The following is an 18,031-nucleotide window of genomic DNA, read 5'->3' on the forward strand; positions in this document are numbered from 1 at the left end:
ATTCTTATAAATCTTTGGATAAAAGCTAAACCACATGTATAGCAAATAGTCACAAAAAGCACTTGTCAAAAAATATTTTACATAGAAATTGAAACGGAAATAGAGAAATTTTTGATTTTTTAAAATTCAATGTGTACCAATCCCGATTTGAACAAAAACTGAACTCGATCAGATTTATTCTTCAAGTGAAATTGTATAAAAACTAATGCGGTTTACGCTGAGAAAATTCATATGCATTGTACATAATATTTACAATTGACGAACAAAGCATTTTAAGCCAAATAACCTTGGATTCTTGGAAAATTGTGATAAAAATCCAGACTCTATATGATTTTGTTCGAATCTATGATTTTCCAACTATACCCAAATTTTACAATTTTGTTTCAATTTCGTGTTAAAATGTGAACGATAGCAATTGTATAATAGGTTTGAAAATATTTACTGTACAATTGATTTTCATTTTTATAAATATATTTTTATCAAATCTTATAAAGCTTATTTGGTCTTTAACTTGTATATAATTGTATGGTGCATCAATTGTGACCAAATGTTTTCAGCTCTAAAATATCATGTTAGCAGGAAAAATGAGTTTCCAATAATATATTTCAAAAGAATTATGTAAAATAGTTGACAGTCGATATTCGTCTCTTTTCTTTGAAATCATATTTAAAAAAAAACTCTGTAACTATCCATTAACGAATATATTGGTGTGTAGAACCACCTTAAGGTACATGCACATATGTTTGAAATAAATCAATATTTTTGCTAAAGGACACAGCAACACATTTTCGATTTCTGCATACATGTGTATAAATTAAGAAGAAAAAAAATCTAAAATCTGGGGGTCTATTCGCAAAGAATCGTACGTCTGCTATTACACCTTTAACTTTTGACAAAAGTATGATTACGTTCCATAGTACTATTCACAAAAGCTATTGTTAGATCGAAACGTTGCCCATGCACCTACATCGCCTCTTACATGAGTGTATTAGAAATTGGTGTTGTTTATTACGAAGTTTTACATGTATATTTGTGTTTTAACATATTAATGAAAATGAGTCTAAATTTATTTAAACTAAAATCTAGTCACCTTTCCCCCATACATTTTGTCATTGTTTAATCAACAGTTAACTGAAAGTTGTGTCCATCAAAGAACTATCATTACAGATTATTTTTTTTTTCACAGAAGATAGTTTTGTAGAGGGCTAGGTTCTATGTTTTCGTCGTGAAAAAACTTTTTTAAGAAAATTTTTCCGATTCATTTGGATTGGAATACTTAAATACATGTTGGTTTTTTTAACGTCATAAACTGTCAGAAGCATAAACCCTATACCACAGATTGTTGAAGTGTATTTAAGGAATGTCAATTTGCCAAAGAGCTTGCGTTATTTTATTGTTGTATTACATTTCAAGCATTCGTATATATTGTATACTTGACATTTATATATATGGCTCCACTCAGGCTTTAATGTACAGTGTGGATTTGTCAGGAATCTGCTTCGAGTTACATCCGTCCGATGTGCAACAGAAGTGACAGCTGTAGTGACCTTCGACAAGGACGTTGCCATAGTTAGTACAATGTTCAAGGTCAGATGTTTGATGGAGCCACTTGTTCCGGCACTCATCCTCTGTCACACACCTTGTAAACACAATTTATTCTTTTCAATCATATTTTTTTAGGTGGTATTTAACGCTGAAAACGAAGCACTATTTCTTGAGACTTGTACCTTGTGTTTAAAAATAAATTTTGATTTGAAAATACTCGTAAACACAGGATTAATGTTTTATTGGGTTTATTAATAATTTTGCAAAAAACGAGACATAAATTAAAAAGATAAATAAAATGAAACTATGTATTCATTATAATGTAAACCAAAACATGTGATAACCAGCTGGACTAAGAATTGAAATTATAAGGTCCGCGATAAAACACTAAAAGGGGCACGGTCACAATTTTGGTCATTATAAATTATTTTTCCGTTTTTTGTTCACGTTCAGGTGAGCTTTTCTGATCACCATTGTCTTTCGTCCGTTCGTCTGTCTGTCTGTCTGTAAACTTTTTCACATTCTTCCTCTCTATAACCAAACTTGGTTTACAGCATTTTTATAGGAAGGGATTCTAAAGTGTAAAATAAACGGCGCAATCCTTTTTAAAAGGAAAGTAATATGGGACCTACAGTGGGGCTCCAACAGGGTTTCAAAGTTTAACATGAAAATAAATAGGGAAAATGTTTTTTAAAAAATCTTATTCTCAAACACTACAATGCTTCAGTTTACGAAATAACTATGCAAGCATCATTGTATAATGTAGACTATGATTTTTTAACAGTGATCCCCGGACTTATACTAGGGCTTCATGAGGGGTTCAAAGGACTATATATGATAAGGGCCTAAAATGGCCCCCTAAAATGAACATCAACATTTTACTATCATTCTTTGTTTTCTTAATACAGATATGTATGTGATGTGTTTACATAATATTCATTTTGGTTCAAGTGTCCACAATTTAGAAATATGACATCGTAAAGACAACATTTTCCCGCCTTTTTTTGCATTTTTAGCGTAAAACAGCTTGTTTTCAAGCAGTTTTTCCTTCCGAAAACATAGAGCGCATTCTTGAACAAATAAAATATTTTAATCAGAGATGTATCTAGCCAAGACTAATAAGTGACAAAAAAATTTTCCTTGTTCAAGCATGCGCTCTATATTTCCCATTCGTAAATATATAAGAAAAATGTCAATTTCTGGCCGATTTTGATTAAATTACAGAAATGGCGTCACTTCTGACGTCATATACTGCCAGTGAGTGCAAATAAATAAAATAAATATATGAAAAAAATATTTTATATCAACTCTTCTAAAAAATTAGTTAACATTTTATATATTGTACCCAAAACACTTAAAAAATGGCGAATTATGGGGGCCAAATTTAACTCTTATCATATATAGTTCTTTAACATAAAGATATATTGTAAAATGTAAAAAAACAACAACAAAAAACAAAAAAAAACCAACAAAAAACCCCCAAAACAAAACTCTTCTTGTAAAAAAACAATGCTTCAATTTATGAAATTACTATGCAAACATCATAAGATAGTTTAGATTCTAATTCGTCTCCACCTGAACTAATACTGGGGGGGGGGGGGGGGGGGCTAAGAGGGATTCAAAGTTTAACATAGGAATATATGTTGAAAATGTTAAAAAAATCTTCTTCTCAAACACTACAATGCTTTAATTTGTGAGATTACTATGCAACCATCCTCATATAATGCGTTTATGAATTGTTAAAATCATGATGACCCCCTGACTAATATTGGGGCCCTTAATTTAAGAGGGTTCAAAATTTAACATAGAAATATTATTGGGAAATGTTTAAAAATCTTCTTCACAAAAACTACAATGCCAATATTTGTTAAATTACTATACAACCATATCAAGAGAGTGTAGATTCTAAATTGTTGAAATCAGAAATTCGGGTGATAAGTTTATCATAGTTAAATTTAATCGCAGCTTCCCTGGCCTTTCCGGCAGAGCTCGGAAAAATACTTCGAATGTATTAACATTACCGGATTTTAGAATCGTTTTACAAAATGGAGTCGCTTCAAAATAAAATAAGTATCGGCTAGACAGCCTTCTGCACGCTTCTGTGGTATAATTTAAGGTATATCATTGACTTTGATAAAGTCTAGCTCACACCTCCACAGATCGTAAAATGTGTTGTATTAATATCAAGTTTATTTTTTTTTTTTATAAAGGGGGTTGTCAAGGACGCTAATGTATTACATTCGAAGTATTTTTTCGAGCTCTGCCGGAAAGAAATGTCCGAGAATATGCGATTGAGTTAAATTGTTGGTGAAAAGTTTATCGAATAGTTATTTTGAATTTCGATCCCGACATCAATTAATAAAATTTAATCGGGATCAAAGATAACTAAATTCAAACAACTTCTGGATCTTACTTTTTACGAAGTTTTGATTCACAAACACACAGTAAGGAAAGCACAGATAGGAAAGAATAGTAAAGATTATGGTAAGAAAAGTATGAATCATCGATGGTCTTTCCATTATAAATTCATTTTATAAAACAGATGAGAATGCAACATCTGATGTTCCTAACGCACCAATATTTTATTTGATGGATCGATATTACACATCAAATGAGACCAAATTTTAAGCTCTAAAATACCATTTTTGCAGTCACAACAATTTTTCCAAGATAAACAAAAAATAAACTATTTTAAAATAGAATGAACTATTATTCAGGTGAGCAATGTGTGACCCATGGGCCTCTTGTTAATTATTTACATTGCTTCAGTAAGGCGTTTCTAATAGTCAACCAAAATATGAGTGTCAGTGGTCGTTTATTAACTGAGATACAGAACTGGCCATTCTATGTCATGTAAACAAAGCTACATCATGTTTTTGCTTATGTTTGAATGTTGGGGCAAAAGTTTCATTTTTAGGCCTAAAATGAATGTGATAAATGATAAACAATTTTTTATGCTTAAAATAAAATAGAACATAGAGAAATCAGCTTGGAAAATAATTTTATCCGGTATATTTAACTAATGTAAACAAAAACAGGGCACGAGCCTAGTTAACACGACAAAGAATTGTGAGCCCTGTATTCTCTACGACTGGCACTCAGATATTGATTGATCATAAAAAATGCTTTTCTAAAGCATTATAAATAATAATCAAAGTACTGAAAGCCGGGCTTTTTTGGGTCGTCTTTATGCATACCGTGTAGTAAAGACTGAAAATCGCAATTTCTCTCTCTCTCTCTCTCTCTCTCTCTCTCTCTCTCTCTCTCTCTCTCTCTCTCATGCTTTTAATGTCCTTAAAGCGTCTGAGAGCGACCAAATTTTGTAAGCGACTATAAACAAAAATATGTCTGTTTAGTAGAAAAAAAATTCAACAGTTTCTGTCTTTAATTTTGCAATAAGCGTTATATATTCAATCCCCATTTCTTCAACGCGCATCAAAGTTTATGGAAATTCATGCGCATTGTATGTGTCCAAAATGCATAGTCTTGTTTTTAAACCACGTTATAAATACATGTAAGAAAACTAAAAAGATATACAATTCTCTCGAAATTAAAAAAAACAAACAAAATGCCAACACATTTGTGGATACACTCTAATTTATTAGTTTTATTAATTATTTCTGAAACTTGACATTAAATATCAATTGCAGAGCTTAGGAATTTGAAAAACTGGTTGAGTTGAATGTATAGAAGACTTTGTTGTTAGAATCTAGAATGAATTTTATATATTTACTTTGTGCCTTGTATTATATACATGTATGTTGTAAAACATGGTAGAGTTGATTCTGAACTTTTAAAACTGAACTAAACACCCGTTCAGGAAATCTTAACATTAAAAAACCTTAACTTGAGAGGAATTTTATGTAAACATGTATAAGTAAAGGAACGCACTGTCTTTTATATGTTTTAATTTTGGTATAAGAATTTACCAACTCAGATTAAAGTCAGCTTTATTGACCACGACAGCTAGTACAGGCAATACTATCACGAGAGCAGATCCATCTATGACTTTATAAGGATAAACTAGGATAAGTGTGTACTAGCATTCGTGGCCATAAAAATGAAACTATTTAACTGACTGTGTTGTTAAACTCTTTTTCCAAATCACATGAAAGGCAGTACAATTAAAAAGACCGTGATCGGCCACATTCTCTCTGGGTAAATCAAAGTACTGAGAGTACTGAAAGGCGGGGTCTTGAAAGTTTGAATTTGTATTTGTTCCCGTTTTCCTCCATTATGTTTCAAAAATGATGAGTTTGAATTAGTTGTTTCAATCTACATGTAGTATGCTAAAGTTTGGCTTTGTGCAATTGCCTGATACTTTGTCATAATTTTGCTAAATCCCGACCGGGACTGTTCTTCATAATTGTAGAAAATTGTCACAATGGTATATTATGTAAAATAAGACCCCAAGAAAAAAAAGAAAAAAAAACTACAACTAACCGGGAAAATCAAAACAACTATATTTAGGTATATAATTTAAATCGTTATATTTATTTATTTTGTGATCAAAGGGAAAATCTATAAGTCGAACGGTATCTGTTATACAAGGTTTATGGAAACTCCGAAAACTCTCAAACTGTTGAATTACCGAACAAAGTTAACATTTGTATACCGATAACAAACACAGGCATCTAACGTTAAAAATATTTCTTTTTTACAATAAGATTATTCCAAGTACTTTAACAATAACAAAATTGTCGCAGTGGCCATTTTGATTTTTTAGACCTTCTCACCTGTCACGATTTTTTTGCAGCGATTCATATAAAATTAATAGGTAAAAAAATAAATTTCTTCGCCACTTACTACTTTTTTGTGTAAACTCGTTCATCATTTACACGAATCACGATACAACCGTTTCCGAAATTTCATTAAAAATTATACTCCAATTTAGGCATCTGCTTTTCAAATCGATAAAACAAGAAAATGGAGACCAAAAGTGAATGAATCACGTCATATTTTGGGGTAGACCTTTCCTGATTGGCTGTTATATATGATAATTGTAGATTGTTAATTTTAGCTATTAATTCAGATTTATTTGATTTTAAAATTTCTAAAATATGCAAATTTAACGCTTTTAACAGTAAAATTAACAAATGTTGCAGGATATTGTCAATTGAGGGATCTTTGTCCTTTAAATACACTCTCGTTTATTAGACGCACAATTTAATGCGTGTCTTGGAAAAATGAACTTCAAGGGGAAGGAAACTAAAAATATGTTGTACAATAAATCAATTAATTATCATCTACTATAATTGTAAATCGTATTTATTTTCATTAAAAACCCCGGAACAATGAATAAATCAAGAAAATTGGTCGCTTAATTTAAATTTTCCGCCGCCATTGGGGCTGCCATTGAACTTTAATCTAGGACGTCACACCATCTATTCCGGTTTGTCTTCTCAACATAACATCTTTTACCTTTGCAAACTACAAACTAACGTCAAATGGAGCATGTTCGTTGAAATCTAAAAGCGGAGGTTAGTGTCGGAGAAATCTCCGCGTAAATGTGGAAATTGTCAACAGATGCCAAGTATCAAAGAAAATGTCTGCCGTCGTTATTTTGACATGATAATTCCGACTTTAAAGAATGAATTTTAAACATCCCGATTACAATTATAACATTTATCCAGTTACCGAAGGACTTGACTTGGATTAAAAAATTTAATCGAGGTCGTTTTCAACTTTGAATGATAGCAGATTAACAGCTGCCATTTTCTTATAAAAATGCATTATTGTATTTATGCATACAATGATACATGTATTTATTCTTTAGATTGACGTGTGAACTCAAACATTATCAATTTTGTTTAGTCGATTATTTGAGTAACAGAAAGGCATAAACCAGCGTTAATTATATTCCGAGCACTGTGTACATTCATTTGTATATGTAAACCAAACCGGAGTAGATGGTGTGACGTCAAAATAATTAATTTATTTGGTTTTTAATACAAAAGAGATCTACATCATGTCAGCCTCCAGTAAATACGATTTCTCCAACTTCAAACGTTCATTAAAGCTTAATTACGTATTTTATTTTCAAAACAGCATGACCACATGTGATAATTTACACCACTTTATTAAAATAAATAAATTATGTTTTGACTTTCCTTCCCCTTTAATTTCGAAAGCGATTTAATTTCAAATTTTTCGAGGAGCTACAATAAAGGAATTGTAAATCCGATTTTAAAACTGTGATAAAAACTTACTTTTTATCTTCTTAAAATTGAAATAAGTCCTATTCATTTACATGTACTACCACACAATAAATTAAAAATTTTAAACATAACAACCATGCGTTATCTCTGAATTCATAGGTCTAATATTGGTGCGAGATATTTATCAATGGGAGAAAGATCAGCTGAGTTTCTGATGAGAGGCATTAAGCTATTGATGAAGAATTCTTTTAAATCATGAATTTGACTGGTTTGGTCCGTTATAAAGTATAGAAAATGTCTCATAACATTAAAACAAATTACATGATTCATTTGCATATTCCAACTAAGCCGGACAACATGAACATTAACATTTAACTTGGTTCTTCAATCGTTAAGATTGTATATATCAATTAATCTATTGGTCACCCAAAATGTATAATCTATATAGATTTTGCTTACAATGTATTGTTCAAAATCTAAATTCAGTTTAATTAATTAAAGAGTCAATGCACCAGAAGGCAAAGTCAGACTTGTTTTTATTTTCTATGTACAAATTGTTTTTTTAGAGATGAACAGCAGTCATAACGCGTGTTAACTGGACGCCAATGAAACAACTATTTAATATGTAGGACATCTGTGTATTTTAACCTCGGCTCGCGCATGAAGTTCGGTTATGGTGGCATATCTCTGCCCCTTGTGTGCAAGATATTTTTCTATGAAATATGTCGACATGCAAGATAAATATATTGACATGCAAGATAGTTATTTCAACATGCAACATAACTATGTTGACATGCAAGAAATTGCAATCTAATATGAATTATACAAAATCTCAAAAAATCGCCCACCTGTGACATCCAAGATGCTAGATGCTATCTTTCTATGTCGACATGCAACTTATTTATGTTAGCATGCAAGATAAACATGCTGGCATGCAACTTATTTATGTCAACATGCAACTTATTTATGTCGATATGCAACTTATTTATGTCGACATGCGAGATGAATATGTCAAAACGCAACTTAGTTATGTTTACATGCGAGATAAATATGTTGACATGCAACTTATAAATTGCATGTTAACATAACTAAATTGCATGTTGACATAAATAAGTTGCATGTCGACATAAAGAAGTTGCATGTTGACATCAATAGGTAGCGTATCTAGCATCTTGGATGTCACATGTTGGCGATATTTGAGATTTTTATAACTCTTATTGGATTGCAGTTTTCTTGCATGTCAACATAGTTATGTTGCATGTTGACATAACTATTTTGCATGTCAACATATTTATCTTGCATGTCAACATAATTAAGAGAAAAATAACTTGCACACAGGGGGCAGAGATATGCCACCATATACTTGGAATAATCTTATTGTAAAAAAGAAATATTTCTAACATTAGATGCCTGTGTTTGTTATCGGTATACAAATGTTAACTTTGTTCGGTAATTCAACAGTTTGAGAGTTTTCGGAGTTTCCATAAACCTTGTATAACAGATACCGTTCGACTTATAGATTTTCCCTTTGATCACAAAATAAATAAATATAACGATTTAAATTATATACCTAAATATAGTTGTTTTGATTTTCCCGGTTAGTTGTAGTTTTTTTTTCTTTTTTTTCTTGGGGTCTTATTTTACATAATATACCATTGTGACAATTTTCTACAATTATGAAGAACAGTCCCGGTCGGGATTTAGCAAAATTATGACAAAGTATCAGGCAATTGCACAAAGCCAAACTTTAGCATACTACATGTAGTTTGAAACAACTAATTCAAACTCATCATTTTTGAAACATAATGGAGGAAAACGTGAACAATTACAAATTCAAACTTTCAAGACCCCGCCTTTCAGTACTCTCAGTACTTTGATTTACCCAGAGAGAATGTGGCCGATCACGGTCTTTTTAATTGTACTGCCTTTCATGTGATTTGGAAAAAGAGTTTAACAACACAGTCAGTTAAATAGTTTCATTTTTATGGCCACGAATGCTAGTACACACTTATCCTAGTTTATCCTTATAAAGTCATAGATGGATCTGCTCTCGTGATAGTATTGCCTGTACTAGCTGTCGTGGTCAATAAAGCTGACTTTAATCTGCGTTGGTAAATTCTTATACCAAGATTAAAACATATAAAAGACAGTGTGTTCCTTTACTTATACATGTTTACATAAAATTCCTCTCAAGTTAAGGTTTTTTAATGTTAAGATTTCCTGAACGGGTGTTTAGTTCAGTTTTAAAAGTTCAGAATCAACTCTAAAATACCATGTTTTACAACATACATGTATAATACAAGGCACAAAGTAATATAAAATTCATTCTAGATTCTAACAACAAAGTCTTCTATACATTCAACTCAACCAGTTTTTCAAATTCCTAAGCTCTGTAATTGATATTTAATGTCAAGTTTCAGAAATAAATTAGAGTGTATCCACAACTCCCTAAAAAAGCTCCCATTAATACATGCGCGCGCATCAGGAAGACAGGTTTTATCTGGCGGCCGCCAAATAATTATGTGGCGGCCGCTATATAATTATGTGGCAGTCGCCAAATAATTATGTGGCGGCCGCCAGAAAATTATGTGGCGGCCGCCAGAAAGTTATGTGGCGGCCGCCAGATAATAAGTGGCGGCCGCCAAATAATTATCTGGCGGCCGCCAGATAAAATATTTTTCCTAAGTGGCACCAATGGGCTTCCGGACTTTTACTTTGACGCTGTTTGATTTTTCTTTACTTTTGAAGTTGTGCTATTTATTGTTACTTTAGCGAATTGCCTGCCTACAGCCAGGACTCAGCTTTCAGCAGAGTCCGGCTAAAAATAGAAAATAAAATTTGACCAAAACCGTGACAATGCCCATTTAAGAAATCAAACATATTACTTTTTATTTTATTTTTTTTCATTTTTAATTTTAAGATTGTATCATAAAGTGTTTATTTAACAATAGTTATCATATGGTATATTCAGGTGGGTTTTTTTTTTACCTTTTATAGATACTTGGAAAAGACTGGCCAGTATGGATTAGGTCAGTCATACAATAGTTCTCTCCTGGGGCACAGTCCTGTAAATTTCCCAAGTAAATTGACCTTGTGTCACACGGGATGGAGTTTGGAGAATCTCCACAAATGTGGCATTTTCTTACACCTTGTGTATAAATGGAATATATTTATAATAAATAAAAAATATTTGATGGTGTATGGATTTTAACTAACAAACTGATTTTCTACTCTTTATTAGTAGAGTTAAATCATATATCACTACAAATTATAAAGCGTTCTTTAAACGTATATTTAATGTTTAACTATGTTTATTAAAGATTAATTACTTTCATTTTCTTTTATATAGTAATTTGTACCATTTCAGTTCGATGTTATTGTTAAACGACATCTTAATCATTATAATAAATCTTCTTAACTTTGCTATATATCTCATTTTATATTGTGAAATTGACTTTAAAACTTTTATTTAATGAATGTGCTATATACTGTACTTATGCAAATTCTTATGTTAACTATTTACAAACCTTGTGGTTTTGTTGTTAAAGTTACCATTATTAGAGTTGTGTTGTTTTCGGGTATCGTGGTGTTGGTTGACTGGGGAGTCTGTGTGGAATCTGTCGTTGATTTTGTCAGATCGATTGAGGTCATTTGTGTTGGTTGTGTCGTCGATTCATGGTGTGGATCAAAGGAGACCACGGGTATCAATGTAATGAAAGTTGTCGCCATTTTGGTTGTTGTTTTTGTTGAGTGCGTAGAATGTACTGTAGAAAATTCTATAAATTTTATTTATAAAATTCGCCAGTTATTTTTGTTGACTTTTGTCCCATCTTTATGTCGAATTGAGTGATGTTTAATATCAATGGTTACATTCTCACTAGTCCTATGATTTACCAAATATACATACATGTAACTAGTACTGGTATTTCTTGTATTGTTTAAATTTAGTAAGTATAAACTATAAGACAAATTGTGCTTATATAAAACAATAAATTTGTAGTTTAATCTACATGTAACTGGGAATGGAGATTTGTTCACAGGTTATCATTACCGTCAGTGCTGTCTGTAATTAAATGACACCTAACTAGTCACTATGCATCAGACTGTAAAGCTTCATATTCTTTAAATATATGTATCATACCCTGGTTACAGTGACAAGTATTTCCAAATGCAGAAATTTGACAGCTTGAAATCAACCCTGACTGGCAATGACAATCAGAATCCTTGGAACATTCTGAAAAAGAGATATAACACTTTTTTTTAAAACTCCCGTTAATAATTACAGATTACAGTTGTAGTTCTCTATCGTATGCACGCAAATACAAGCACTTGAATACATGTAATTTAATTACTCAGTTTTTAGGGATAATTACACATAACAAATAAAATCCGGTTTATTTTTTTTTTCCTATTTCCAAAACCTAAAACTTAGGACAAAATAACAATAACTGCATATGCTATTTTATTTTTTAAAATTTCAATAATGATAGTGTAGAAGCATGAAGAATATGAGTGTGCTCGTTTTCTGTTTCATTTTTAAAATATTCAGTTGGCTTTAATATAATCAACTACATGTATGTTCTGAGGAATGGAGTTACATTCATAATACATTATTTAGGTTTTTAATTTTGAAAAAGGGTTGTATGTAATGACAGCGATTGAAAACGAACAATTTATGCACATTAATACATCTTTTATATACATTAATAGATATTTTATATTACATGATTAAACTAACATAAAAATTAAATTTGCCAGGTTTGTACTCTACAGAAAATTTGTGCAGTGCAGCCTTAACATGTTAACAATTTAAAGAAAAGTATCTTATCGGGACTTTACGGGATTATATCTGTACAAAACCAAAAAAAAAATTACCTTAAGGTAAGGATTATGTTTACGTAGAATGAAAAAAAAAATCCGTGATGACACTGCCGTAGTGCACCCCATTTGCAAACGAGGCAAAATGTACATGTATCAGTTCTAGTAAAATACAATAACTTTGAGGAAAAACATAAAGTAAAAAAATTAAAAACACGTTTTTTAAAAATTTAATCCATAAAGTTCTTTAGCTAACATATTGCAGAGAAAAACATTTTTGCAATGCCAGCTAACTATATAATCCGTATGAAACACCAACGAAAGCATTGTATGGTTCATGTTTACTGAATCATGTAATGAATTATCCATAAAAAGTGAAGCGCTTCTAAAGGTTTGATGGGTAGCAGCAATGATCGAGAGTCGATGGTTTTAATATGGATCAAGACTGAGCATTATTATGGGTTTAATACGGATCAAGATATAATAAATATTAACATTTATGTAATTTAATTTTGTCGTAACTGTAAATTTTCATAACTAAGTATAGCGAAGTTTTTGAGGTGTTTTTCTCAGTCTCACTTTTACAAGCGGAAAAGTGAGACTCGAGCAAACATGAACTCGTTTAACTTCTATGGCTCCAGGGCCAGGTCCTCTTAATTAAGTCTGATATTTAAAAAGAAAACATTGTTTAAAACTGGTTGTCGTTTCAAATGTAATCATAAGCCTCAATTGCCTCCATTACGCTACGGCCGTGGATGATAATGAAAAATCATCTATAGTGTGTTTTAGACCTTTCATGGTAGTGTTATTTTTCGCTTTAAAAAGTAGGTAGGCCAATGACCTATTTTTGAGTAAATGGCCTTGGAATATATTTTAAAAATTTAAGAAAAATCGCAAAAAAATTTACACTATGATGAGATTTTCTTGATTGTGAAAATAACACCGAGCGCAGCGAACCGAGAAATAATGTGAACGCGTATAAATAAGAAAATCAGTGAATAAATGAGAGTTGAATCTTGGGTACTATGGGCAAAATTTTTTTTCCAGCCCTGGACGCGGCAATAGTGGCCGCCATTTTGTTTTTGAAAAGTTAGCTCGACCATTGATTGACTTGCACTTATCGATGTTTATTGCTTCTAGACTCGATTAAAAACTTTCCATTGTTTCAGTTGAAGGTAATATAAATTTTTTAAAAATTTAAAGTGAAGCCAGATAAGTTTTAATATTGGTTTAATTAAAGAAACACGACTAGTTCTATGCATGTCTTAGTTACCAAATTCTCACAGGTAAAATAAAAATATTAACATTAAGGAACTGATCTTTTAGACACTAAAATTAGTATTCAATTTTATTACCGGTAGTTTTCATAAGAATTAAATTGATAAACAATGAAAGAAGATTTTTTTTCGGAATCACCTAACTCTCCGGCTATTTCCGAAGGCAAAACTTGTACGTTTTACGTACGAAACATGACGTCATAATGTAGACCTACCGTATGGTGTTTAGTTTAACTTTTGCTAATGATTTGAGTAGGTAACCAGGCGGATCGTACTATGTGCGTTTCAAATAAATTGTACAAAAATCAAACTGCACTGTGTTTAATCTGGGCTCGGTCCAACGGTCACATCGTTTACATATTACAAATTGCTAAATTCTTAATAAAGAGATATACAGTTTATGAATGATAATGACACTAAAAAGATACAAAGCATTAAGTGTTTATTACGATTTTTATGAATATTCTAGTCCAAATTTCCTCTATCAGTTTTCAAATCCCTCCCCATTTTTTATTCAATTTAACAAAAAACTGAATAAGGATAATACTAAAACATTAATTATAGTACTTCACTTTTAAACATTTTTCAATATTTTTGTAGTGTGTGTCCTATGACTTTCTAAATGAAAAAGTGAGATAAAACCAATAGAAAATATGCAAAATTAAATTGAAGAACGAATAAAATCTTAGCTTTAATTATTACAATGCTACAAAAATATTTCAGTGAAAAACAAAATCTGAAAAATTTAGCCCGAATTTTCTCTGTTTGTTTTAAAGTCCAACTTTGTGAGCCTAAGTTCATAATAAAGTAAAAATATTAATGTTATCTCAATAATAATTTATTTCATAAATACGTTTTGAGTTTAGAACAAATTTCACTCACGATATTGAACTTTATAACCTGTACAATCCGAATTTGAGAACTCAAACCCTGAGTAAACAACATCTTTAACTACAATTCCAAATCCCTCTCAAACGAAAAAAAATAGTTCATCCAACTTTGATATACTTTCCATTTTAATTTGACGAACAAGACCCCTTGTGATTCTTTCAAAATGACATCCGTGTTACATTTAAGTAAATCAATGTTTAATTTAAACTAACCTCTACAATCGCAAGACGAAAAGTCGTAGACGAGGAACTTTTTCTCGTGGCAGAAGGACTGACTTAAGTTTCCTGTACACATATGTGTGGTGCAGTCTGAATCACTTTTACAGGTGGCAGCTGTAGAGCAATGTTAATTGAGCAGACCCTAGCAACTATCTTTGGAGAAATTTCACAACGATATTTGCATAGCAAAAACTTACGAGGCAACTGTTCGCATTCACATTTCTTTTCAAAAGTATTGTCCCTGCAGTGGCCAATCATTCCCGACGGGCAACTACAGTGAAGGTCATTGGTACACTCTAACAAAATAAAAGATATACCGTAGTATAAGTTATCTTTTTAACTTTTTAATATATGTTAGATACGATAACTCGTAATTGATATCCAAAAATCAGTTTCATTTTAACAAAACAGTTATGCCTATTTTTAATGTGTGTTTGATTAATATACGACACTATAATTTTAACCTGTACATCCACAAGCAGACCATTCCAAATAGGGTTCACAAAATGGATATTGTTGCCTTGGACAGTTGAAGCTAGTACAGTTAACATCAGAGGAACACTTGGTCGGGATCGGCGTTGTAGCTAGTCATAAATTATTTATATATAAGTTAAAACTCTATGGTTCTGTTTGTCTCGTCAATTTACTATAATCATAACAGCTCTCGAACGGTATTTAAGTTAAAGTTGATAAGTTACTCTTCAAATTTTAATTTGCCCCCTTTTCAAACTATGCACTGTCATGAGAGCAAAAATTCAATGCTATGTTAAAATCCAAACGAAATGTCGCCAGCTAGTAGGAGAATTACTATCATATAAATTATATATAATGCTATAATAAACGCGACAGCTTAATAATTAGTATTAAGAACAAAGGTATTCATATTAGGGGGAAATGGTTATTTTAATGCATATTCATTTAAACACTACTAGTGTTCGATGATTGTCTCCATTTTTAGATTTTATTTATATTGATCTTTTTAAAGGTATATTATATGCTGTTTCAAATGAAATTTTAAAAGAAAGAAATGTTTGTGTCTTTCCATTAAGCTACAAAAGTTATAAGCTTTCTGCAAATTATACAGTTTAAATCAAACGCATATAAAAGTATTAAATATTGACTCTAATTATTTTATTTACTGACCCAGAAGTGATTATTTCAAAGTTCTAATTCATAATTATATACGTTATATATGTTTTCAAATGTATGAAAATAATTGTAAGTTGCAAAAGAGCTATTACCGATTGTCATTGACCATCTTCATAAAATGCAGATAACAATATCTGATATTTTTTCTGTTAACAGCACAAATTTGTTTATACGAATTCAAACAAATGTAAACAACATGTTGTATTAACTTGTTCTACATGCTGCTTTTCTGAATTACTATCCCGCGCACATGCGCAAATCCACCTCAAACATTATTCGTTTGTGGATATGCATTTTATTAGGTAAATCGGCGTTATTCATTTTCAAATTATGGCTAGTACCTTGTTAATATTTATCAAAATATTTTCTACAAACTTCTTTTTCGTATGTATAGTCATGCTGACAAAATTTAGGTCTGATTTTCAACATCGCCAGAATGCCGTTAAAACAGCATAAATACCCTTAAGCAGATGGGCTCTTTAAAGATTTAGGAAAACACGGAAATCTAAAATATATGACAATTTTTTTTTATTTTTCATTTAATTCAGTTTATAGTTCATAACGTTAAAATTAAAGATAGATTGGTAATTTGGTGACAACACTCTGTTTCCTTAAATGATTTTCGTGCACGTGGTTCCCATGTGATTATGAAAGAATATAGCACTGCAGAGCAAAATACAACAACACGCATTACTAGTATATGAGATATATTTTGAGCTCCAAAAAAGGTGAATGTCATTAGATGCTTGTTTTTTAATGCAAGCTTGAATCTATATTTATTCAGATTTCCTCATCGAGAAAACACTTAAATGTACTTACTAAATGTACTCAAAAATAAACATTACTCAATAGATCTGAACTACACTATATTTGTTCCATACTTTTGAAGAATAATACGCACCAGGTATGGTTCTGCAATGACATTCCGGTATTATTGAATGGTGATTATGATGACAGTGCCACTCTGTTCCATCTGGACATAAATCTGCACATTCAAACAAATTTGGTCATTATCAAAAAATGGCCATGATATCATTTACAGCAAAAATCATAAAGGCACGGATTTCAACCAGGAATAACTGTAATATACATGAATATATAAAGAAAAATAACAATAAGCTAGTTACATTTACTGTGTAAAAGTAACTAAATTATCGTTAATGTATAAAAGGAAGTTATATTTGTTGGACTAATTGTCATACAATAATTGCTGTATCTAGAAATGAAACGGAGGCGTGGCGAGTGCCCGCAAGGGCACGAGGTCACGACCCCGTTTCATTTCAAGATACAGCAATTATTGTATGACAATTAGTCCAGCAAATGATTTGTGGCACGCCTACTTTCACGAGCTGCATTTTTCGCGCGGCATTTCAGTTTGGACCGCTTTGAAAGATGGACGTAGATTTTCTTGAGGATGAATTCAAAATTGAAGAGATCGACGACTTGACATCAAGTTTGTGACGAAATGGAAGCTTTCGACGGATTACTGAACATGAGCGTTACGCAGACGCTTGCAGAGTACGAAACAGGATTGGATCATGGTGAATTTAAACTGGATTGGAACTTTTTGGGTGAAGACAAAAACGTTTCAAAAAAGCCGATCACATCGCCCAACGAGTGTACCGATAACTCGATTGCGTTGAATACTCCTGCTCCTAATATCCCCGAGTGTTCCGTTTTTTCGGAAACATCTGCAACCGTCCATAGTGAAGAGGAACCCATGAGCAAGAGGCCTAGATTCCCGTTTGGAGAATTTAAAAACTGCAACATTACGTTTCAGTTTTAAAGTATAGTTAGTAGCCAGATAGGTTGTTAAACTACATGAAACGTATATTTTTCATTTTTTGTTGAATTTTATGTTGTCTGTGTTAAAAATTACACAAGGACGTTCAGCAGCTGTTCGGGTGGTTATGGAGAAGAATTTGAGTTTAGAGTTGTTATGAAATTGATTAAAGCATAAGTTTTGTGGAAGTTT

At 31.6% G+C, this 18,031-nt stretch overlaps 1 protein-coding gene across 1 annotated transcript; it reads right to left on the bottom strand.

Annotated features, from left to right (window-relative positions):
* Positions 1 to 1,384: 1,384 nt before the first annotated feature.
* LOC117683280 (uncharacterized) lies at positions 1,385 to 15,026 on the bottom strand. Its single transcript, XM_066086213.1, has 5 exons — positions 14,902 to 15,026; positions 11,845 to 11,937; positions 11,231 to 11,467; positions 10,692 to 10,851; positions 1,385 to 1,639 (listed from the first exon to the last, which is right to left on the bottom strand). The coding sequence occupies exons 1-5, from the start codon at positions 14,981 to 14,983 to the stop codon at positions 1,459 to 1,461; spliced, it is 753 nt and encodes a 250-aa protein (XP_065942285.1). The 5' UTR covers positions 14,984 to 15,026; the 3' UTR covers positions 1,385 to 1,458.
* Between the last annotated feature and the right edge of the window lie 3,005 nt (positions 15,027 to 18,031).

Source organism: Magallana gigas, chromosome 5, assembly GCF_963853765.1.
Source record: "Magallana gigas chromosome 5, xbMagGiga1.1, whole genome shotgun sequence".
NCBI classification, from domain to species: Eukaryota; Metazoa; Mollusca; class Bivalvia; order Ostreida; family Ostreidae; genus Magallana; species Magallana gigas.

Coding starts and splice junctions, on each gene's coding strand:
- LOC117683280 (XM_066086213.1), bottom strand. CDS start 14,983: ATGTGTACAGGAAACTTAAGTCAGTCCTTCTGCCACGAGAAAAAGTTC. Junction 11,938..14,901: donor TTCGTCTTGCGATTGTAGAG/GTTAGTTTAAAT, acceptor TCTCTTTTTCAG/AATGTTCCAAGGATTCTGAT. Junction 10,852..11,230: donor TTTAACAACAAAACCACAAG/GTTTGTAAATAG, acceptor TTTATACACAAG/GTGTAAGAAAATGCCACATT.